Genomic DNA, 24865 nt, shown 5'->3' with positions numbered 1-24865 from the left:
TTACTGGAAACATGTTCTAGCCTATGATTGGTGTTTTTTTGTTGTTGAAATTTTATATTTGATGAGTAAAACCAATCATCTGGTTAACACGTCATCTAAACAGTTACACGCCTGACATATTTGGCCAAAATGCACTCAAGCGCATTTGGTATAACCCAACAACAGGATATGTGCCAACATTTCATACCAACTGTTTGGCACGTTGGTGGAGGTGTGATGATTAGGGTTTATTTTCGAGTCTATGCTTCTCTCAGTCATAAGCTGTGGTTTGTACAGCTGAAGCCTGGCTCATATTGGGTCAGGAAATTAAATTGTCCAAGAAATTTTAATGAGTTTGGTCCACATTAACAATCTGAAACAGAGAGAAAAAAAATATTGAACTTTACACAGCGACTGTTACGAGAGTAACACCTACCAACACCCACCACAGTGTCAAACCGAGTGACAATGTTTCCTCTCTTTAGCGCATTGCAAAGAGATTTTCATAACTATTTATCCTTTTGTCCATTACATCCTCAAAGCTCAATTGCTTTATAGTGATTTTTATGTTATTGGTCAACAGGAAATAGCAGGAGTGGAAAGAAAACGGTGCGTGGATCACAGAAAAAAAGATTTTTAAAGTGTGTTTCATACATTTATATTTAGGCACCAAAATAAAAAATAACCACACTGGCTGTGCAACGTTCTGCTGTTTTATTAGAAAAGAATAAAATGAAACAAAAACTGTTCAAACAATAAAACATCTTGAGGGATTGGGGAGGGGGGATAAAAGTAACAATTACATCAATAGAAAACTCTCAGCTGAGCCATTGCATTTCGCTTAATCCATTTAGCAGGCAGAGTTAACTAAATGTACACAAAAATATTTTCAGCACTAATTAAACGTTAACTTGTTTTCAATAGCGGGAGAATATCCTGTCCTTATTCTTGCACATCTTTTAAAAAAAAACAACAAAAAAAAAACATCTGCTTGACAGAAGTAACCTTTTCTTGACTAAACAAGGGATTACATTTGTATAAAAACAATAGAAATGTCTTGATGTTACAGTTTCTGGCCCCTATGCTGCTTTAACAGATACAAAAACAATAACAACCGACCGGCCAAAAGCATTTATCTCACACCACCATTAAATAATATATCCAGAGCGAAGAAACAACAACTAAAAAGTGCTGCGTCACGTCGATAATTACAAGTAAAAAGCTAATCAAACAAAAAAAAGAAATTAAAAAGATACAACTCGTCGATTTTTAAAAAAATTTATACAACATAAGAAAATATTTGCTTTGTACAGAACATAAAGGCTGTTTTGCTTGAGAGCTTCAGATGGTCCTCACTTCCAGGGAACTGTCGCGCTGCAGCGACGCGATTCGCCGGAAGGCTCAGACGGTTGACCTCACCTCACTGACGCTTCAATGTGCATCGTCTCAAGCAAAGAACGTCGTCTTTTTAATCTACTCCTATGTACAACTTGTATACAACTACCACATCGAATGTAATAATCTGCTTTAATTGTATTTTATCAAAACGGAATTCGTTTTCTCGACATCTGCAGACGTCACAAGAATTTGTTCTGCCGAAACCCCACGATCCGAGTTCAACGGGTCTGCAGAGTTATGTAAAGAGTCAAATTTCAGCCCAACTCGTGTGCTTCATTTTCCTATGTTGCTGCATGAAACGGTGCTGCCACTGGACAGTGTTTGAGGTAGATTAAGACGACACAACACTCGGCACTGCACAGTTAAAACAAGCCGGTCTGCACGCCTCCTCCGCTCTCTGGGAGCTTGCAAATTAAAAAGGAAGCAGCGATTTAACCACTCATCACCGCGTGCCGATAATGACTGAACGACGTCATCTCCCAAAACTGATCTGCACTGCATCAGCTGTGATGCATCATCCTGTTTATCTGGACCTGGATTGTTCCTCTGGATCCATTTGTGGGCTTGTTTGCGAATAAAGAAGCTAAATTCTGATGTAGCTCCTGATTGTTTTCGGATTAAAGTTGACCGACGAGTTTCGATGGTTTACAAAGGAGGCTGCCAGTACCACTACTGTCCAGACGGTGGAGCCGCAGCACTGTAACAGTAAATTAGAAAATGTGTGGGGATCATTCATCTCACCCCTACATCATCAGCCGTTTTCCCTATTCCGTGTTTTTTTTTGTTTTGTTTTTTTTGTTCAGCATGAAAACAAAAGTTTCAGCGGTGTTTCTTTCTGTTTTCAGGAAGCAGCGATGGTGGTTCCCCCGCTGAGGCGCAGCAAGATCTGCTGGCAGTCCTGGACCGACCGACGGTCGCCCACCCGCTCCAGCGTCCGTTTGGCCTCGGCCAGCAGGCGGGCCCGGTGGCCCGGCGGGGTCAGCAGGGGCATGGGCAGGTGGCGGCAGGCCAGCAGGATGGCGTGAGCTCGCTCCCGCTCCCCGACGACGCACTCGCCATCTGACGGCAGCACGAAGGCAGAGAGGAGAAAAAAGAAATGATCAGTTAGGTTTATACAGGACTCAGTTTCATCGTTACTGGTCAAATATTACTGAAGTAAAAGTAAAAAAAAAGCTCTGACAATTACTGATAAACTACAGGTGCTTTCAAAAACACTTGAGTATAAAAGTGAAGTTTTTTTAACCATGGCGTCTACTCGGGAATAGTTTGGAAACATTTCTGATAAGTTAGACAGGTCATGAATAATAATAATGCATTCGTTTTATATGTTTCTAGGTGTTAAAATATACTTCACGGTCTACGACAGCATACTGTTGATAGGAAAACAAAAGTAAATTTGTGAGAAAAAATTCAGAAAATTTCAGATTGATCTCAGAAATCTTCTGTAAAAAAAAAAGTAGGTAATTTCTGAACTCAAACAGTTGAACATTTGGAAGAAAAAAACTCAGAAATTTTGAGGTCAATCTGAAATTTTCTAGAAAAAAAAAGGAAATTACTGAGTTTCAAAAGCTGAAAATTTTAGCAAATTTACTCCTTTTTCCCCCCCTTTCTACAATGTCCCTAAAAGCACAGTCGTACATCACTGGTCTTGTAGCCAAAGTGTGTGTGTGAGTGTGTGTGTGAGTGTGCGCACCGGCCGAGTACAAGCCGTTTGTCCTGCGCCGCAGGTTGTGCTCCAGCAGCTGGTGAGTCCTGGTGGGACTGGCTCCAGCTATCAGCCGCACCGTGGTCTCATGAAGAAAAACCTGAACAGAACAACCCGAAAAAAAAATAAATAAAATAAATCACAGTTAGTTTTACTTCATTGAAGACATAAAAGGATCAAACTGCTTTGAATCCTTTTTAATCCAGGGAGTGGCGTGCATATGGAGGTGGATCTAGCAGTGTGTGAGTGTGTGTGTGTACCTTGTGTTGTGCCTGTCTGTAGCACTGTGTGAGCCTCCTGAGCGCGCTCAGGTCCCTCTGGAAACCCGCCAGCTGGGATCCGGGGGCCGGACCCGGCTCTCCGTTGCTGCTGCCTCCTCGCTGCCATAAACTGGTCCTTAATGTCAGCAGCAGATCACAAACAAGAAGCTCCACCCCCTTAAATAAAACCACAAACATCCACATCAGGAAAAAAGTATATACAGAAGTTTGATTGAAATTTGGGGAGGAAAAAAAAGAAACCAATAGAGAAAACCCGATCACCAGAAGCTCCTGCAACCAAACCCCGGCATGCGCGGCAGAAATCAAGCAGCCATTGTGTTGCTGATTGTCAGCGTTGGGGCGTGGCGCGGATCGGAGAGGCCTCTGTACTGCACTGCAGAGACATTGCACTCAGACTGAAGATCATGCAATGCAACTACAATGCACCACAGCCACCTCCTTCCACCCACACACACACAGACGCATACACCCACACACACAGCCCTGGGCCAGCCTGTCCTCTCCACCACCCAGCATGCAGTGCGTTTGTGTCGTACTAATCAGAAACGAAAACCAGCGAGAACCCGGCGAGCGGCAGCTTAAATCTGAAAGCGGAGGAGAGAGTGGAGAGCTTCTGACGGGTCTCGTCCGCCGCACCTTGCTGAGCCAGTTCCCAGATGGGCCGAGCGGCACGGAGACGCTGGAGCGCAGGTAGCTGCTGGAGCGGTCGCAGTGAGACAGGCAGGCCGCCACGCCGTCCCCCTTCAGAGGAGACAGGCTCATCTGGACCACCTTGCAGAGCAGCAGCACGGCTTTGGGCAGCGGGCGGCTGGAACGGGGGGAGACCGACCCGTTAGGAACGAGAATATTGATTGGAGACAATTTTCAAATGCAAGTAATAGCCTCTCAAGGATCAAGAAACCTTCATTAAGGCTGGAATTGGAAGGCATATTAAATATCCAAAATAATTAAACAACACAACGAAACAATAAAATTACAAAGTTTGAGGCTGCAACTAATGATTATTTCAGTAATCAGTTATTCTGACAATTAATTTGATCAAATCAACACATTCTGCTGATTTCTAATACTCACTCAAGAATGAGCAGAGCTCTCGGCATCCGCTCCGCTTCTGCCAACAGGGACCTCACTGCGACATCGTCGCCCTGCAGCCAATGAGCAGCCGCCTTCAGCACCAGAGCCCACCAGCGGCTCACCGGGTCGCCCACTGGCCACGAGGAAACCGACGGAGGAATATTAAAGGAAGCGCATGGTAAACACGGTCATGTTTCTGCTGTATCGTCTAAGTAAATATTCAGCGTGATTCTTTATGAGGAGTTTCTTTGGATGTCGTTCAAACCTGGAATGGCGGTGTAAGTGGGAGGAGTCGTGAAGGGGGTGGGTGGAGAAGGAGAGTCCTCTGTGCAGCTGTTCAGCAACTCCAGGAACTCCAGGGCGTTGGAGAATTCCCTGGAAAAAAATAAATAAATGAGATGACGCAATTATAGACAACGAAAAATCACATGATTAGTGCCAGCGCCCCGCTGGTGGAGAGACGGCAGCTCTCTCCTTCTCACCCCAAGTTGTTCTTGCAGCTGCCTGCGTCGGCGTCACTCTGCGGCTGGATGAGGGTGTGAACGGCTCTTTCCAGAAGCTTCCTGCAGAAGCAGCGGTGCAGCTGGGCAATGGGGTCGGCTGCAAAACAAAACGAAACGAAACAAAACAAAAACGGAAACAGGTGAGTAGAGAAACAGGACGTCAAAGAGGCGGAAAAACGAGGCACAACGAATCGAACCTGGGTCTCTTTGAGAAGTAAACACTTCATCGCTGCTGTCCGACTTCACCGACCAATCACAGCTCAGGAAAAACTGCCGGCCAAGTGGCGTGAAGAGCCAGCGCAGGCAGTCGGGGATCTGCTTGGTCTCCGACTGGTTGGCCACGTTTTCTGCGCAACCCAGGAGGTATCCCTGGGAGACGGACGACAGAATGATGTTCCTGTCTGACGTTTTGTTTTTGGATCAGCAACAGAGGACAGAAGAAGAAGAGACGTACCGGCAGGAACGTGAGATGGTGTCCCAGGACGCAGCGCAGGGCCGTCGCTGCAGTGACATAGATCTGAGCGAACTGAGCCGGCGCCATCTTGCCATGGGCGCTCTCGCTGAGGTTGACGGCGCTCAGAGACAGAGACAAAGCCCACAGGCTGCTGCGCTGAGGCAGCTTCCCTACAGAGACAAGAAGAAAAACAAACACTTATCCCCTCTGGACGCTGCTGACCGCGGTCTCTGCAGGCTTCACAAACTCAAATTTAAGACATTTTTTCAAGACCATGATGACTGAAATTTAAGACCTGTAACAGAAATGCACAAAAGAAAATCACACATTTTATAAAGTAGTGTAAAACTTTTTTTTGCCAGGAACGCACGGGTTGGCAACAGCTTGTAACGGAGAATATTTGTTAGTTTAACCACTCGTCCGCTAAACAAGACTCTCAGCTCTGCTAATGCTAAACTGCTACACACAGAAAACAATTTGCAGAAGCTGAAGCTAAAAATGAAGACAACTGTCTCACATTTTCAGCCAGAGCCACAGAACACAACGAAAACGCCTTTTCACAGTAATGTGCTGTACTAGAACAATGTCTGACCAACTGGCGACAATTTACACTTACCAATGACAGACGCAAAAAAGCTAGCTAGCTAACAAAGCTCTATTAACAGCTAGTTAGGAAGCTAAAGCCAAACTGCTAAGTATGTAACCAAATTAGCAGAAGCTAAAGTGCTAAAGATGTAAAAAAATGTGTAGAAACTGAAGTATACACCTAAGTACATACAAAAAAATTAACAGAAGCTAAAGTAAACCCTTAAGCACATGCAAAATTTTTTTTAGCTGAAGCTAATGCTAAACATTTAGACAACTGTCTCTCAGTCTGAGTAAATAGTCTTGCCACTACAAAATTCAAAACTTGTGATTGACGTACTTAAGGCCAACTTAAGATTTTTTTTTTTTTACTGAATGAATTTAAGACTTCATTTTAGATACGTGAGTGTAAGACCTTTTGAGAACTCCCTGTTGATAGTAGGGAATTAACTCTTATCGGCCGAATTTGATTCTGCGCTTCACTTTGTTCCCTGACCTGTGAGCTGCAGCTGGCTCAGCTGGTGATAAACCAATGCTGCGTCTCTCGCGCTCGTCCTCGCCTCTTCTCCCTCGTGCTTCCCCCCGACTTGGTGGACCAGCCAGCCGAAAGGCACCGGACGATGCAGACAGTAGCGGATCAAATTCCAGGACAGGGAGCAAAGCAGGTCCAGAACGCTGGAGGGCAGAGCTCTCGTCAAGACGGAGAGGCAAGTCTCCAAGCTGGCCATTGCCGCCGTGTAATCTCCCTGCAACGGAGAGCAAGCGGGAAAAGGAGACGCTCAGTGTGGAGCGCAGGGAAAAGTGGAGGGCGTCACGACTCAGACATGAAAAGGTGTTTGAACAAAGGCTAAAAATAAAACAAGACATGGAGGAGGGACGCCAAGTCGAGACATTAAAACAGAAACAAGTGACAGAAAACGAGAACAAGCAGCAGGTGGAATAAATAAACCCGACTTTTCTACATGTTTTCACAATACAAACACAAACATCTTTTTGGGACAGGCAAACACAAAGTAGCGCATAATTGTGAAGTGTAAAGACTTCATATTGCTTCATTTTTAAAAAATGTATTTAATTTGCTGCTTTTTTTTTTTTTACACTAAAGCATATTCACGTGTTAAAGTTCACATCTAAATCCAACAACACATCTGTGGCATAACTTGAAAACTGATGTCTACACACGATATTGGTCCAAACCAAATGGACTTGAGCTATTGTGCAAAGAAGAATGTGCAAACACTGCGACTCTAGCCAAAAGACTTGCAGCTGCATTAGCAGGAAAATAAATAGTGACCCGATGGAGCTGAATAAAAACCAATGCTGCACAGAAATCACAGAAATGTTGAGAATCACATATTGGTTTTCTTCCACTTCACAAAAACTCACTACTTTGTTTTGGTCTATCACATAAACCCCAATAACAACACATTGAAGTTCGTGTTAACAAGAGAAAAAGTTCAAGAGATTTGAATACTGCTGCTCTTTTTTTATTATTAAAGGGGCAGAATTATGTATTTTTCAGACATATAGTGCTATTTTATATCATTCAACTAACTATACTGAGTTCAGTTGTTATAAAAAGACTGTATGTCAAATATGACTTGAAATAAAATTGACGTAATTTACCACATTGAAATTGGGCCTCTGCCTCTTTAAGAAACTCCTGCTCTTTCTGAAACTCCGCTTTCAGGACGTCATCACAGCATGGCTCCTCTATTAACCCTTTAACAACGTTTTAGCAGCGTTGCTCTTAAAAGTAGCTGCTATGATGAGCTCAGCCGATGCTCAGTTCCACTAGGTGTTTGCTAATTGCTGCTGGCTAGTTTGAAGGAACTGAGTGGGAGATGCTCTGTGAGTCCATCCAGGCGTTTTGCCCAGCTGATTAGTTGCCACAGGAGACCCAAGGATTTCTCAAGCATGCATGAAAGAATCAAGGCAACACTCCAGGTACATTTTTGAAGAGGGAATAACATTAAAACATGATGCACAGCTCAAAAACGTTGAATTTATATAATATTGCTCTGTTAAAAACTCTTTTCTTCTGCCTTCTCTACTCACCCTGTTGAGATGCAGGTCTGCTTGTTTGCGGTGCCTCCAGAAGGACACTGATTTGGGCGAGTGAAGGGGTGTGACAGGCTCCCACAGGTACAACACCCTGACACAGCCCCACAGCGCCCCCACCCCACTCAGGACCCACACAATCACCCATGGCAACAGGCAGCGCAGCCAAGAAGCTGCAGAACAAGAAGATTTAATGAAGTCATTTTAGCTTATGCCACAAACTCTTGACGCACGCGGGAGCGACTGCTGCTCACCGAAGTCCTGTGTGTGAGTTGGAAACCAGACGAGCGTCCTGGTTGGGACGTGGGCCGCCGCCAGGCCGTGGCTACCCGGGTCCTCTGAGCCCAGCAAAGAGGGGAGTGGGTTTAGAGACAGGCAGAAGAAGGTCAGCGCGCACAGCAGCAGCCGAGAACGGTCCATCACTCCCACCGTGGAGGGAGAGTCCGGCTCGCTCTTCACCTTGGAGACGCAACAAAAAAAACAATGAAACTGAATGAAGCCGGTCCTGATAACATCTAAATATTTCATTAATCCTGCCCTCACGTGCTTTACCTGATGGTGATCCAGTAAGGGGCTGCCTGGCTCAGAGTCGACGCAGTACGGAGAGAACTGGTGTGGGGAGCTGGAGCCGGAATCCGAGGCCGGAGGAGACATCATCACTCCCTCCTGTTTGAGATCGACGTCTTCGGACAGGATCACAGGCTCTGGAGCACAAAGTATTGATCCTCAAGATGCTATAAGCCTTAAACTATGTAGGCTAATTAAGGATTGAGCTGGTAAAAGGAAGGACAATCTTTATTCTTTTTTAAGTCTCTGTCTTTTGTAGAACATGTTGCAAGTTGGAAATTTTGAGACTTTTGGAAATATCTGAGTAAAAATTACAGGTCTACAAAACTGACAGAAGACAACTAAGCGTAGCTTTTTCCAATGATTGCTAATCGCTAACATGTTAGCAGCTTGAGACGTAAACTCCTCATCATGTTCTCTTTGTTTTAAACTAGTAAAACTAATAATGTTTTCCCTCACACACAGTGTAACATGACCTCTGCTCTTAATAAAATTAAACAACCACCTCTCAAGGAACAAAGGCTAGGAAAAATATTTTGAACAATGTTGTTTGTAGTTCTCAAAAATAAATCTGAACAGGATGAAACCAGCATTCATCTGTCAGAACTTTTATTAAACAACTGAGATGTGCCACCAATCTCTCATTTGTGCTTCATTTGAATAGAAGTGTTGAAAGAGGAAATGGTCTAAAATGGACGGAAAAGCGACTCACGAGTACTGGAACTGGACACCACTGGTCCAAATGGCAACAAAACGAGGGTTAATACATGGTTCAGGGTTTGACCAGCTGTTAGGCAGGAAAGATTGTGTGATGCCAAAGGCTACCTAACCACAGACAAGCTCGTTTATTATGACTAGGTATGGATTTGCTTATGATGTGTCATGTTGTTGTATCTTTTGTGTCTCATGTTTTTATGAAATGCTTAGTTTGACTTTTGGATGGACCGAGGTGCTTTATTTTGTCTCTGTTCAAAATAAAGCACCCGTGAATTTACCGTACAAATAAGAAGGTCCAGATTCTGCGACTGACATCACGTGAGCTTCCCTGTCAAGCAGATGGTCAAACACACTCGGAAACATAAACTAAGCCTTACTGTTCTTCTGGTTGGCCATCTTGAGGGAGAGGTTCTCCTGTCGTAGTTTGTGGTTGACCTGCTGCAGGTACTTTATGTAGTCAATAGCTTTCCTCAGCACGCCTGATTTGTGCATCTGTTGGGGAAAAAGGCAAAATAAGTTTGTCTGAACTGAAGCGTGTTTTCTAGATGCTTTATTTTATGATACCACCTTGGCGTCGCTGCCCATCACCAGGTCTCTGAGCTCCACGATCTTATCGTTGATGGAGGATCTGTATCTCTTCTCGATGATGTTGTGGGTTGTCCTCCTTTCGCCCTCCTTCACCACGACTCCTTGCCCTGCCAACACCGGGCTCTGCTCCATACTCGGTCGGACGGCGGTAGCGCAGGGGGCGGAGCCTGGCTGGAGCTGCTTGATGGGCAGTTTGTCTCCTCCTCCCATCATGACCGGAACTGTGGTCAGAATGTTGCTGCCCATCAGAGTCTGGGAACAGTAAATCAGACATGATGCTGGAGCGATCGTCACCGATCGGAGAGAACGTGGGATGATTTTTGGCCGCTCCGCATACCGGGACTTGTAGCGCCGTGTTCTGGATGGGCGTGGTCAGGGTGGTGATTCCTGCGGGGCTCTGCATGGTGGACAGCACCTGAGTCCCGTCTGGTTTGAGCGTCGTGAGGACCAGTGAGTCCGTCTTAAGAATCTGAGGCTGCTGGACCAGAACCTAAGAAGAGGAGAAGAAGATTTAACATTCGCTTCCATGCAGGGTTTCTACATTCATGAACAAAGGAGGAAAGGAAAAAAATGAAAGGAGAAAGAAAAAATGTGAAAGAGTAAAGAAAGAGAAAAAAGGAAGATAAAAAAGCAAAAAATTAAGGACAAGAAGAAGGAAAAAAGAACAAAAATGTAAAAGCAAAAAAGGACAAGAGGAAAAAAATGGAGAAAGTAAAAAGGATAAAGGAAAAGTAAGGGAAAAAATAAAAAGTAAAAAATTGGAAAAAGAGAAAAAGGGAAGGAAAAAAGAACAAAAAAAGAAAATGGAAAAAAACGGAAAAAGCAAAAAACAACAAAAAGAGTGAAAAATTAAGTAAAAGAAAGCAAGAGAGAAAAAAGAAAGGAGAAAGTAAGGGAAAAAATGGGAAAAGGAAGAAATTAAAGGAAATCAAAATCAAATCAAATTTTATTTGTGTAGCACATTTCAGAAACAAGACATTTCAAAGTGCTTTATATCATAAAAACACACAAAATACAAAGTCATAGAACACACAAATAAATGGGAAAAAAAGGAGGAAAAGAAGGGTAAAGAGAAAGAAAGAAAATAAAGGTGAAAACTGGAAGAAAGAATAAAAGGCCAAAAAAAACTATGGATGGAAAACACCTAAGTAGATTTGGCTGCTGTGTGAGGTCTCACTGACCGGTACTTGTTGCATCTGCTGCTGCATGGTGTGGACTGCAGTGGGCGCTGTAGAGAGAGTCTGGATGGTCTGACATGTTGGGGTCAGAACACGCTGATGCTGAATGGTGACTGGCTGCAGCTGTGGTGATGTCATGATGCTCTGCATTTGTGGCTGGAGGACTGGAGGAAAAACAAAGACGCTTTCAAAATATGCAGGGAGGGAGAGAACCATGAAGAAGAAAGAAATTAAAAAAAAAAAACAAACACTGTGTGCTCACCTTGGAAACTGGGAGCAGGACTCTGATGGCAGATGACTGGGTTCTGGATGTAGTGAGACTGGCCCCCGCTGGAGGCGATCATCACAGTCTGGGCTGCCTGTGTCTGGATGGGGAGCGGTGTCTGGGTGTGGGTCTGAACCAAAGTCTGGACAGGAAAGTTCTGGGTCTGGAGCGGAACCCCATGGGTGTGCATCTATAGTCACAAAAAACATGAAGTTGTAACATTTAAACAATGTTTCCAAGCTGGAGACCTAATAAAAGGTGGATGTTTAAATACCTGGATGGCCGCCTGGGCCGTCTGCTGAGGCTGAGGCTGGATGGCCTGGACCACCTGGGGCCGCGGCTGAAGCAGCGGCGGGTTGCGGGTCAGCTGCTGCTGCTGCTGCTGCACCGGCGGGGTGTTGGTGGGGGACGGGGTCTGTGCCGGGGTCAGGGGGGGCGTGAGGGGTACAGTCTGAGGAGACAGCGTCTGGGATGAGACGAGGCTCATGGTGGAGGTCTGGAAAGCTGCGGTGCTTGGGGTCTGGGGAGTGGGCGGGGCCTGGACGGCCGGCTGCTGGGGGGCGCCGACGACGGAGACCCCCGTGGAGATTTGGTCCTCAAACATGTCCTGGAAGTCCCCCACCTGGTTGCTGACGAACTGCAGCATCTCTGTGTGGAAACAAATGAGGGAATGTCCCAGATTTTAAAGAAGGATAAAAATTCACCACAGTTGAATTTTAGATGCATCAGGGTTTTCCCCCCAGTGTTCTATAAGCCTGGCGGGCCACCGGGCTTTACTTGTGCCCCCAGCAGGCTAAGCATTGCATATTTATTTAAGTATTTTTTAAATGTTTGCATGTTTTAAAACTTTATTGTTGGTGTTCAGGTATTAATCTTCCAATAACTCATTTCCTGTCAACTTTAAAAAAATTTAACTCAAAAAGGCGACGGGCTGCTGGATGAATGACTGCCTTAGTGCTCAACCAGCAGGATTAGCAAGTGTTCTGGGGGAAACCATGTGTATAAATGGATGTCATGGACATAATAAAACATCTTATTAAGATCTCTAATTCCTGCAGGCAGATAAGAGTCAGCAGTGACCTTGAATCTGCACCTTTCTTCAAGTGTTGGTACTGTTCAGCTCATAAATCGATATGAAAGTAGCCTTCAAACGATCAGCCTTGAAAAACGCTGCTAATCTAGATCGCCCTTATTTACAGATGGCAGATAGATACCATTGTGAATATGTGAACGCATGCCAGAAATAATCCACATACCTGATGGTACATGACAATACAAAAACATTGTGCAGCAGAAAATTCAGTTTTATTTGTTTATGCAAAATTACCTACAGGCCATCATTATAAGCCTGGCGGGCCACCAGACGACTTGAGCCCCCGTCAGGCTAAACATTGTTTACTGTCTTTACGCCAACAACTCCAGCGAATAAATTGACAAGTCAAAACAATTTAGACATTGAAGTGAAAAAAAAAATTTATTACTGTAATGTATTTTAACTTTGTGTTTAAGTATTGTTAATAATGTCTTCCAATAGCACACAATTATCTATATTTTCAGGATTCCTGTCAACTTTAAACATTTTTTTAAACTCAAAAACATGGGGAACTGCTGGCCTCCCTGCCACAGGGCTCATCAAGGAAACCCCGACCTCCTTTAAGAGTTTCTTTGGAATTTATTTAAAATTATTATTTTTTAAGATATTTGTTAATTTACACTATACATTTTTGTGCTTAAGAATGTTTATCTAGTAGTAACCCGTGACTATATCCGATTCCTTGTTGCAAAAACACAAGATGCAATGTCCTATCTATTTGCTACTCCTCAAAATGGGAAAGACAAGACAACGTGTTATTTGAAAGAATATAGATGTGCATTTAGACATTTGCTAAATTAACGACCTGAATAGCTTCCATTTTGATTGTTAACATTTTTTTGAAGGTCAATTTTGTTTAGAAAGTTTGAAAACCATTTTATTTATGGTTTTGGTTGTGTGTTTAAATTTGGATATTTAAAATGTCTTCCACTTCCAGTCTTACATGTCCTCTGCATAATTAAAATCCACTGGTCTTTCAGAGCACAATCTTGCATTATCGTGCCATCGTCACTATATTACTTGGAAATAGTTTCCAAAGAACAATATTATCGTTTATCGCAACATTTTCTGGGACAATTTATTTCTCTGATAAAATCATTCACTGTGACAGGCCTGCCTAATTGTGAACATCTTGTATTCCCTTTACAGCTAAATATCTGGAATCTTCTCCGAGCCTTGAAGGAACCGGATTAGAGACGCTGTTATTGCGACAGGTTGCCTTTATGGACCTGCAGCTTTCCGCAGGTCATGTGAAGATTCCCTGACTGAAGGCTGATGGGTAGGATGTCAGGGTCACCAGCATTCTCTAACCTTGAACTCAGTCCAGCAGACAGAGAGCCGGTCTCCGGACTGTTATTACTTGACGTATCTTTACAACCAGCTGGATCCTTTGTTCTGCTGATTGTTTGGGAGTTTTCTTTGTTTCACACATATATAACCTATATTTGTGATATAAACTCAGATTCTGTAAAACCTTTAGATGTTCTCGTCGTTTTATTTGTACAGCTTATTTGGTTATAAATGAGAAACTTATCTAGAAAACAAGCACAGGTTCTGAAACCTGTGCTTCATAACTTGTGCTTACTCCATGAACCGAGTAAACCAAGCTAAAAATAACTTTCAATGCTCTCAAGTGTGTCAGTAAAGTAGCAGACATCCTGTCTCACCCCAAACGTCCAACTCTGCTGTGCATCTGCAGCTGAAATTCGATCAAATGAAGACACTGACATCATTATGTTAGCTATTGTGCTGCTACACACTTGGAAAGCCATGCAAATTTATGATTTAAGACCATAAACAGGGTAAAATCAGAGGACAGAGTTTGATTGTGAATATGTTAATGATAGAATAGAAAAATTACAAAATGAAGGACAAATAATACAAATACAGAGAATTAATCCTTAAAAATGTTTCTGCATGCAGAAAAATATACTTTCCCAACATGGTTGGAGCTAAACTCTCTGGCTTTTGTAGCATTTTACTGATTTTTGGAATCTGTAAAACAGTCAGGTGCTCTTCACGCTCCTTGGAGAGAGGTTTTACTGCCACACTGACGATGATTAATATTGATATTGATTAACAGTGATGAACACATATTTTTTTTCACTCTTCAAGTCAAAACCGCTTTAGCGTCTTGGTCACTAAGATCTAGACGAGATGCGAGCATAAGGGCAGTAAATGTCCATCCAGATGGCCTGGTGTAGTTTGGGCATTCAGAATGTGAACACACTGCACCAAAATGTTGCATCCATTATTTACCCCCCTTCTGTTTCCATGGCATCTATCGCCATGGAATAGACGGCGATAGATGCCATGTAGGCAGCTGACTGGCAGTACTAACCCCTTAGGATGGAAATTGTATTCAAAATAAGAACAGCATTAACATGGTCATTTGCTGACATCACTTTAGCTCCACCCCCCTTAAAACAGGAAGTGACTTGTTTTGATGGTGGACATCCTCCTTCCTTTTCAAGCTATTTTTGATGAGGCAAAACAAGTTGGTGTTGAATCACATTTTGAACAATGACCGATGTTGCCATAGTGACACTGATCATTAAACATGTAAGAATGTTTCCCGTATGACTTATTTATTTATTTCTACTGCGATTCGTAAGCCTAAGGAGAAATAGAAACACCTGATAAAATTAGTAGTAGTTTAAAGCCCAGCAAAGAGTCCAACAAGTATAGCAACCTAGTTAAGCTAGTAGCTTAGCTTAGCAGGGCTATCTGCTCTGGTAGCCAACCTGTAATTGTTTAACAAACATCTCACTCATCGTTTGCCAACAGTAGTTTAAAACAGCATCGACTTCATAGGAGTGACTCTTCAGCTTTGTGACATATCAGGGGTTTTAATGGGTGGAAATATTTCCAAACTAGGGCGAAAACTAAAAATTATTTTAGTTATTGATTAATTTGATAAAGATAAGAAATTGGCACATTCTACAGATTTTTCATTTAACCACTCAAGCTTTTTTAAAATACAATATAGGAAGTAAATTAAAAGATGAACATAAATAATTCAATTGCTTTATTAAAAAGTAAATAAGCATCTTGCTGCCAAAAAGGCGTTCTTTTAGTGGATTTGAACCGAGTAAAACTAAACCTACGTCACTTGAGAAGCTTTGGGTAAAACAGACAACGGTAAATAGGTTTATGTTGCCCATAACTGTACCAACGAGCAGTAATGGGTAAACTACTGCTCTGAATATGTTGGGGTTTTTATTCAACAAAGGGCCTTTTTTGTGTCTGCAGTTACCATTAACCATTTATCATTAACTAAAGTTGATGGTTGATAGTTGATGGTTATTTCAATAATTGATTCATCAAAATGAACCCGATTAATTGTTTCGGCCTTATTCCAAACAACAAAATGCATTTTTCGTGCAAGTAAAGGAAAACTGTAGAGGCCTTCTTTCAGCCAGCTGACTGGCAGTACTAGACAGACGTTGGTGAGGCCGTGTTAGCTTGAGCTTCATGAACAACAAATAAAGTACATTCAAGACAAGATCAGGCGATGTTTCTAAGAGGGAGCTTTATCTAAAGGCGTGAAAGGCTGAAGGAGGGCACTATTGCTTAACTTTTGCATTTATTATATTATTTTTCAGCAAACAAATAAAGACACACCCTTCTGTGGCTCAGTGGATTACCTCAAAAAGGAATGGGCACAATCAAAAAGCAAATAGTATCACTGAATGGAGATTACAAAAGACAGAAGGTGACAAGCAGGAAAGATTGCAGATTATAGATGCAACTCAAAGGAGTTCACAAATTTAAATAAGCCAACACCACAGTAACACATTTGTTAGCTTGTCCCTCAGACGTTATAGTGTATGTAGTCATACTGGTCCACGTTCTAGACCCCAAAGATTCGGTTGAGCTGACAATAACAGGGAACGCATAAAAAAGGAATAAAACCAAGAGCAGTTTCAAAAGAAAATAAGTTATATAATGAGATCTGCAGTAGCTCGGCAAATGAAAGGAAGGTGATAACAGGCTCTCCAAATTCTTTGTAAGAAGTTGTTAGAAATCCTTTCCTGTTATTCTTTAACCAAGTCAAAGTTAGTCCAAATGAACAGGCCTCAGTGTTTCAATCTGTTGGGTCTGAGTCAGGTGAGGAAAGTGTGAAGCTGCGGTTCGCCTGTCAGTCCATCATCTGTCCCTTCCCTTTCACGCCATCGACACATTCCTCTCTTTTGACACCAGCATTTAGAGGGAAGTCATAACCTGGCCCCGGATTGCCGTCTGCTCATTTGCATCACATTTCTCTTGTCAAGACTGAAATAAATATGACTAGATTTGAACTCCCTTCAGTATTATTTTTGTCACATTTTTATAACATAACAAGAATGTTATTAATACCAATCCAGCTCTGCATGCTGTTTATTGAAGCATTTGAGGAAAAATAAAACAGCTAAATCTTACAACAGTAATATTTACTTACTTTTGAAAACTAAAACTCCCTTTGCTAGAATAGAAATAGGTGACTCCAAACAACAGCAGACAAGAACCTGCCCATCCTAATGGGAAATCTATTGACGCTGCACCGATCAGCATTCCACCATTTGCTCGGATCTTTTCCTCTTTGCCAAATTTGCTCAGTGGGTCCAAGCTTGCAGGGTTCAGCGCTTGATCGGTTATCACTGCAGAACAAGCTTGGCAAAGGGAAGAGGGGAAAACTAAAGGGATGCAGATTTGCAGAAAACAGGAAAGAAACAACAAGCCAGAACATTTCATGAGGCATTGTTTTCTTAGATGTGGCCTTTATTTTTAAAATCTTATTTTTAAAAGCTCTTAAATTAATCTAATGTTTCCCAGATTTTTTTTTTCTTACATTAAAACATTAAAAAAGTAAATAACACAATACACCCAGATATGTGTTGATCTTGTATTCATTTCTAGAGAGAAGAAAACTGACAACAGTGTATAAATATCTTCAAGATAAGAGAATAATTACAGGAAGTACAAAAATGCAGCCAATATTTTCTATAATAGTAATAATAATTTTCACAAATATATATATTTTTTCTAAAATAACTCCAACTTTAGGACTAAAAGCTAATGCTTCTGACAATAAATAATGGTTGTCATGAATCAGACTGGTGGGTCGTCAGGATGTCCACAGCGGGCAGACTTTATGGAAACGGGCCAATGTTTAGTAAACATCCCTGAACAGTGTTGACAGCGGCAGGTCTACTCACCGTCAATGTCTCCCAAAGTGAATTCGTCCCCTAATTCCGCTAAAGTCGAGTCCATGGTCTCCATGGGAGAGATGAACTCTCCAGGATCCATCCCGTTTGTCAGCGGCTCACCTCTCCGGCTGTCACCGGAGGGTCGGAGGAGAGAACAAACAAGAGATTGGTGGGCTCCACCTGGACGCTTCCCAACGCCCTCCGCGGTCTTATCTAATCTGACGACACGTACTTGTAAAAAAACCGCCTCTATACGGCAGTGAAGCCCGACGGCAGGCAGACTTTACCTCCTCCAAACTTGTCAACTGCAAATTATTTCCAAGGCGACGCCATCTTGTTTCACGCTAATTACGTCATTCACAAACACACTCTGTGGCCCAGAGCGAGGCCTGATTGGCTAGGCATCAGCCGTTCTTGTCATGAGACCAGCCGTCCTCGGCCAATGAGAGGCTCGTATTCACTGTGGTCTGATAGTACGTCAAGCATCAGAAGCTTGTGTGTCATTAGAATAAACCGCGCCCCCTATCTTCTTATTATAAAGAAACCCGGCGCATGAGTCAAATCCACCACCCTGGAAATATTGAAGGGGAGTAAATAAATGCCCATATAGTGCTGGCCTTCAACAATTACTAAGGGTCTGCTCCCAATATGGATGTGATTTTGATGTCAAATATAACGCTAAGAAAAGCAATGTCATGATTGTTAGAAGTAGAGCAGATAAGCATCTGATAACCCCTGACTTCTCTTTATCTGGCATTGTCCTCAATATATGCAATGAAATTAAATATCTGGGACATTACATAACTGATGACCTATCTGATGATCGTGACATTTGTAGGCAGTATTGCATGATGTATGCACAGGCTAATATTTTGATCAGAAAGTTTGGTATGTGTTCATCCTCTGTGAAGGTAGCTCCTTTTAAAGTTTTTTGCACTTCATTTTACACAGCCCATCTATGGCGAAGATATAAAAAAAGTAGCCTGCACAAACCTTATGTGGCATACAATGATGGCCTGAGGCTCCTACTCAAAGTGCCTAGATGGAGCAGTGCCAGCCACATGTTTGCACATAACGCTGTTCCCACACGTGCAGCTGCGCTCAGGAATCTCATGTATAAATGTATGTGTAGATTATCCGTGTCATACAATAATATAATAGCAATTTTAGTAAACCCTGTTTTTAGTACAGCGAGATTTTTCTCAAGATTGTGGAAACATTGGCGTCATCATTTATTTGTGGCTCAGTGACTGTCTTGTTTCTTTTTGTTTTTTTATTCTTTTTGTTTTACTATGGACCTCTTTTGTGTCTGAAATAAAGATTGATTGATTGATTGATTGAAACAACATCTAGCTTGGTTCAACGGACAATCTGAGGATTTTATTAGTACTCCACATCCCGTGTTTACAAATTATCTATATAAAGTCAATAAAAAATCATAATACAAACCTGTGTGAGTGTCCTGCCCCTTTAAATGGAGATTGCAACAATTAAATCCAAAAATTGCTGCAAAATATAATTTGACACCGAGATGAAGCTTCAGCTTCCAGCAGGACAGTAACCAAACCATCCGGCCAGAGTTACTATGGAAGTGGTTTAGATCCAAGCATTTTAAAGAGTCGAAATGGCCCAGTTAAATCCAGACTAAATCCAATTGGCAACCAGTAGCAACTGATGTTAAGAAGTGCTCTTCACCCAAACTCAAAGAGCAAAGAAATAAAATTAAATTCAGTCTGAATGTGCAAAGCTGGTTGAAAAGTTGACTCGGTAGCAGAAAAGAAATGCATGTTATGCTATTCATATTTTTATAAAAAAAATTTTAAAAAAACTTGACGGTGCCACATAAAACCGTACACAAAGCAGAAAAAGAAAATGATTGACGAACTGAAGAACATTTATTGAATTTTAAAATAACACAACACTTACTGTTTAATACCATTAGTAGGACAGAAACTCTCAACTAGTAATAAGCTCAAGAAAGTTGAATAAAAAGATTATTATTATAATTATCTAATCAAACAAAGACAATCAATACACACAATAATGAAAAATGACATTTGTGGTATTTGAAAAGAAACACTTTATTACAACAGTGAAATGAGTATCAGTTGAAATCAGCTTCTTCTAACACAAAAAACATCCACTGCTTTCTGGAAGTGAAAAATCCTGTTATTAAAATACTTATGAACCTTCAGTGCTTCTGTTTCAATTCAAGCCACACACTATTGAAAACATCACATCAGTAAATAAAAGAAAAATTTCTTTTCTTTCAGCAATGTCAAAGGTCAAAATGCACCAAATCAGTTTGTGACTTTTTATTTTTATTTTTATAAAATCCCTGTACCTAAGTGCTTTTGGTTTCAGTATCAGGGTTGAAGTTGTTGGAGACCAAAGAAAAATTAAAGTTAAATATTTTCAGGATTAGTAATATGTTCAAAATTCTGTCAAAGAAAGCTTTAAGTAAAAACTGTACTTTTTACAACATGTCTTACGGGAGAGCAAGACCTTCACAGGTAATAGTAAGGCTATTATCTGCAAATCTTTTTTTTCTTTTTGGCTTTTATACCCTGTATTATTAACAATTCTGGATGTAGAAATGGTGGCAGCCTTTTGGATATCTCATAGTTAAGAAAAGTATGTATGCTGTTTTTACTGCTAGCAGCGCTATATGCTAATATAGGTTGCAAAAGCTGGTTTATTACGCCAACTGTGTAATTATTTAATCATTTACCACAGCGAGTGTGATGTCACCTCTACTACTACTAATAAAAATAATGTAATTGCTTTTGGTTCCAGTGGAAAGAGCAGAGGCACAACGTTTTAACATCTGATTAAGATAAATGGTGCGAAAAACAGAAAAGTGGATTTCAGGACTGCAGTCGAGATTTTCTGTTTCCCTTTTTTTATCTTTTCAATGAAATGCTGGATCTTTTCATCCGTATGAAATATAAGGCTACACTATATCCCACTGCATCACAATGGGCAGTTCAATGAAGATTATCTAATTTAGAGGCATTGCACTCTAGATTAAGTCCCAGTTTATTTGTTCCAGTAGACTTCATATGACTTTCTCTCTGAATAACTGGCCTCCTGAGTGCTGGTGCCAGATCTCACTTTCTCCTTCACCACTTTCACTACCAAACCACCAGCCAGAGCAATACCTGCTGCCGCTTTTCCGATCTCAGCCACTGCGTTTAAGATCCGAGTAGTTGCTGCCACAGTACCCCAGTGGCCCGACGCAGGCCCCGCTACTTCACACACGGCCCCCGGTGGGACATTTGGCGCTAAGGCTGCGGAGCACTGAAGAGCTCCTGCAGCTCCGCCTCCTGCAGAGGCCACCGCAGTTTCTGCTCCACTGAGAGCCGCTGCTCCCTCCACAGCTGCACCCAAAGCGGCTCCAGCTCCCATGGCACACCCCACTCCAGCTGCCACTCCCACAGCAGAGGCTCCTATCATGCTCACCTGGCCCAGGGCGTCTAAAACGCCCTCCTGGGAACTCGTGGCCTCGCCGCCAGCGACAATTCCCACTGAGCCGCCCAAGACCCCTCCTGTCGCTGCCCCAAGAGCCACTGCTGTTTTTCCAGAGGCAGCCGCCACTATGGCCCCAACCGCTTTCCCAACACTGGTACCTCCAGCTACAGACATCCCTGCCATCTGTCCCGCGGCAAAACCAACGGAGTTCCCTACGAGAGAGGCCCCTGCTGCCGCCGCCAGAGGTGCAGCTGCCCCAAACATGGCCCCCACCGCCATGCCCGTTGCCCCGGCAGCCACCAGGATCTTCACCCTGTCCAGCACTTTAGCAGACAGAGCGGCTTCCCTCCTCAGGCGGCTCAAGGATGAATGGATAGCCTGTCTCCTCCTGCCCATGCCCTGATTCCTGCCTCTGAACCGGTCTCTGAGGAGTCGGAAGGGGTTGCTCCTGCTTTCCTCCGTCCATCTCTCAACCCTAAAATCCTTATCACCTCCATCCGACTCCAACTCACACTTTCTTCGTTTTGCAACTTTGCTACTGTTCGATCCCTCCGATTCGTCTTCCCCCTCTGCTTGCCCTCGCTCCCTCAACATCTTGTTCTGCTCCTCTGTGATGGCGGCCTCTGCCTCTAGAAACACCGCATTGGTATAAAACCCTCCGTTGTTCTGCTTCACCATGTCATCCACCTTCCTCACCAGCTGTCTAACCTGCTCCAAGTTATTTGGCTCTCTGTTGTTGAGTACATGGTATCTACCCCCACACCTCTCAATCAGGGCTTTAAGTCCATCAGGTGCTGTCTCTCTGAGGTACTTTTCGATCCCAACCCCGTCCAGATCGTCCCCCCTGGTAAACAGAACTACAGTGTGGTTGGAGACCGCGTCGGCTCCAAATATGTCACCCAACTGGCAGACTGCCTGGTTCTCATTGTCTGTGTAGCGTCCGACTGGCACCACAAGGAGGAATGCGTGTGGACCGGGAGCTGACAGAGACACACATTTGGCTATCTCTGCATGGGTCTGCTCCACACTCAGGTGAGTGTCACCAAACCCTGGCATATCAACCACCATTATCTTCCTCTTCCTCCTTCGTGGGACAGCGTTGCCTTCCTGCTCTGCATCCTCTTCTTCTGCCATTGAAGCAATGCCCAGCTCGCAGATTTGGGTGACAGAGCTGGCACTGATCTGCGACAGGAACTGCCTGCGCCCCAGGATGGTGTTTCCAGATGCACTTTTTCCAGACCCGGTCTTTCCGACAAGGACTAGTCGGAGCTCTTCGCCCCAGGTACCTTCAACGTCCTCCTCCATTTCACCGGTCTCTCTGTTCTTGTTGTCAGGTGGGAATGCTGTAACAGGAAGGGTATTTACACTAAATTACTATTGATTAACATTACTCATTTAACAACAACTACTTTGGGTAATGTAGAATTTGTGTAGCAATGAAGAATACATCTCCATCTCTCAACCCTAAAGTGCGCTAAGATTTTAGGTGGTGACGAGAATTACAATTTTCAGTTTGCTCCGCCTCAAACAATTACCGGAAACTCAAAAATCCATGCTATCATGACTTAGCTGTTATCAACCACACTCTTCAGTGCGAAGACTCTTACTGAATGAAGACTGAGTGAGGTATTTTCAATATCACTAAGTGTTAAAGAAGCTTAGATATGTAAGAAACTATTTTAAAGAACACTGTACTGATATGCAAAGACATGTCTGTGGTTCATTCTGGCTGCAAGGCAGTGGAGAGAGCAAGACTTCAGCAGATAACAATAAGAATGAACATATTACAGCAGTGTTTGTTGCTCTGTCTATTCTGGAAAAATATGTGAAATCACACATATAACATCCAAAGACTATCACACAATTAGTACCTGAAACTTTACTTTGAATCTAAAATTAAAACATACCTAATAAGAAAAAAAAATCAAGTTGGTGATTAACATCAGTCCATAAGCTTCAGCACCTACACATTAAACAAAATACAATGAATAACCCTAAACAAACCAAGCAATAGCTCTGATTGAACAGTTGACTGATTAAGAGCTGTAAAATTACACACAGCTAAAAAGCACATTAAATATGGTAACAGTAAAAAACATGTACAAAACACAGCAAAATTACACATGAAACCCTGAATATAGTCAAATGTGTCTAAAATATAGAGCTGAACTTAATACAAACCACACTTAGCAACAGAAAAAGCAGTTACTGGTTGCTGTGGTAACCACCAACTGTTCAAAGCAACATAGCATAACCAACATAGCAAATGTGTTATTTTCAGAAGAAAATACCTTTTTGACTAACCAAACTGAATTTAAAGAATAAATAAACCAATTTTGACAAGTTTCACATGTATAAAAATTTTAAAATTAACACCCTGTTATACATGCTGGCCACTGATGACGCTGAAGACGGTTTACAATGTTTTCAAAGATGCTTTGCAGTGACTGTTTTCTCACATAGTGGGGTGATGGAGCCATTTCTCCAAACACAAATAATTAATGACTGGTCACAGCTTAAAGGCTGGAAATAAATATCTTAATTGCTGATTTTTTCCCCCCTCACATTATGGTTCTTAAAAATAATTTAAGAATTGGCTACAAATGGTATCAGCAGAGTAAAGGCTTTATAAAAATATGAGATGGAAAGTCAGCACACTTTTGAAAAGCTTACCCATGTCACGTTTATTACTTATCACCTTTTCTTCAATAACTTATTACTTCATGTCATTTTGAGTAGGTAGACCAATGTAGCCCATGTATTGTTTTTGTCAGATTGTGATGCAGCTGCTTAGTTTGCTTATGCCTTGGGCTGGCCCTGTTAATAATATTTTAACAGATTGTTGTGTTTTGCAGAGCAGCTAATCCAGGAACTTTATTTTATTATTTTACCCCCAAGACTGGAGATAGGGAAGACTGCAATGTTAGTGCTAAGATGGCGTCCACTGACCTTATTAATGCATATTATTGTATGTGATGTTTTTACTCTTAAAATAGGCAGTTCTAAAACATTGTCATTGAGTGTAAGGTGTCTGAAAACGGCTTAGACTCTAAACACAAGCAGGTTTATTAAATGAGCCTCGACTTGTTGCTCTAGTTAAGTAACATTCAATGCTGGAAGGATTTCTCTAGTATCTGCACAACTTTTTCAGGCGCAAAGTTTGCTTCTAACTCGAGCCGGGCCTGGATTAAATTTATAACCTGATTACGACGTAGCAATACAGGCCCTGGATTTGTAAATGTGTTCTATATAGCCCGGTAAAAATGGCGAAAATCAGCTTCTACTTCAATTTTAGCAGTGTTGTTTGTAAACAGCGACACGTTTCTGGCGCTGCAGGAACTTTCTGCACAGAAATGTCGAGAAGCGTCATGTAAAACCGTCAGCGCTGATTTATAATCACAGCCAACACACTAAAAAAAAAAAAAAAGCAAAACGTCACGAATCAAAAGGCAGTGATCACGTTTAAAGAGGAATCATTTATCATCGGATCAGATTATCTGCGCGCTACTGTTAGCATCTTGCTAACACAGAAGGCTATCATCTTACCTCGCTCCATGTTCCAGCGGAAACATTTCCCAGGCTAAAAGCAGGCTTATTTCCTCCTGTAGTTTATTATTTGGCTTCCAACCTTTAAGGGAATCCCGTCAGAGGTCAGCCTGAGTCTGAAACACCCAACATTTGGACTTTGTTCGCTTCAGAAAGCTGCTAGCTGTCTGCCCTCTGTTGGCTGATCTCTGAAATCTGACACAACACAGGC

At 42.4% G+C, this 24865-nt stretch overlaps 2 protein-coding genes across 3 annotated transcripts; both read right to left on the bottom strand.

Moving 5' to 3' along the window:
• Positions 1 to 678: 678 nt before the first annotated feature.
• On the bottom strand, positions 679 to 17998 carry srebf2 (sterol regulatory element binding transcription factor 2). Its single transcript, XM_028043076.1, has 20 exons — positions 17647 to 17998; positions 11630 to 12003; positions 11353 to 11545; positions 11094 to 11254; positions 10250 to 10402; positions 9892 to 10164; positions 9702 to 9816; positions 8593 to 8744; positions 8295 to 8499; positions 8038 to 8213; positions 6476 to 6725; positions 5395 to 5564; positions 5138 to 5309; positions 4920 to 5037; positions 4703 to 4812; positions 4438 to 4570; positions 4000 to 4171; positions 3343 to 3519; positions 3071 to 3182; positions 679 to 2436 (listed from the first exon to the last, which is right to left on the bottom strand). Exons 1-20 carry the CDS (start codon positions 17735 to 17737, stop codon positions 2219 to 2221), a joined length of 3525 nt encoding a protein of 1174 aa, XP_027898877.1. The 5' UTR covers positions 17738 to 17998; the 3' UTR covers positions 679 to 2218.
• Positions 17999 to 19513: 1515 nt separating this feature from the next.
• Positions 19514 to 24846, bottom strand: LOC114160476 (immune-associated nucleotide-binding protein 9-like). Of its 2 annotated transcripts, none has more exons than XM_028043077.1 (2): positions 24655 to 24846; positions 19514 to 22451 (listed from the first exon to the last, which is right to left on the bottom strand). In XM_028043077.1, exons 1-2 carry the CDS (start codon positions 24662 to 24664, stop codon positions 20677 to 20679), a joined length of 1785 nt encoding a protein of 594 aa, XP_027898878.1. In that variant the 5' UTR covers positions 24665 to 24846; the 3' UTR covers positions 19514 to 20676. The 2 variants fall into 2 exon arrangements, with proteins under 2 accessions (XP_027898878.1, XP_027898879.1); XM_028043078.1 differs by lacking the exon at positions 24655 to 24846 and adding an exon at positions 23016 to 23393.
• Between the last annotated feature and the right edge of the window lie 19 nt (positions 24847 to 24865).

Source organism: Xiphophorus couchianus, chromosome 16 (genome assembly GCF_001444195.1).
Source record: "Xiphophorus couchianus chromosome 16, X_couchianus-1.0, whole genome shotgun sequence".
Taxonomy (NCBI): domain Eukaryota; kingdom Metazoa; phylum Chordata; class Actinopteri; order Cyprinodontiformes; family Poeciliidae; genus Xiphophorus; species Xiphophorus couchianus.
The sequence above is the reverse complement of the archived record's forward strand: the minus strand, read 5'-3'. Positions and strand labels throughout refer to the sequence as shown.

Excerpts from the sequence above, each read along its gene's own strand:
- srebf2 (XM_028043076.1), bottom strand. The coding sequence starts at position 17,737 with ATGGATCCTGGAGAGTTCATCTCTCCCATGGAGACCATGGACTCGACT. Across the intron at positions 9,817-9,891 it reads TGATGGGCAGCGACGCCAAG|ATGCACAAATCAGGCGTGCT; the intron begins GTGGTATCATAA and ends TTTCCCCAACAG. Across the intron at positions 4,813-4,919 it reads AGCTGCAAGAACAACTTGGG|GGAATTCTCCAACGCCCTGG; the intron begins GTGAGAAGGAGA and ends ATTTTTTTCCAG.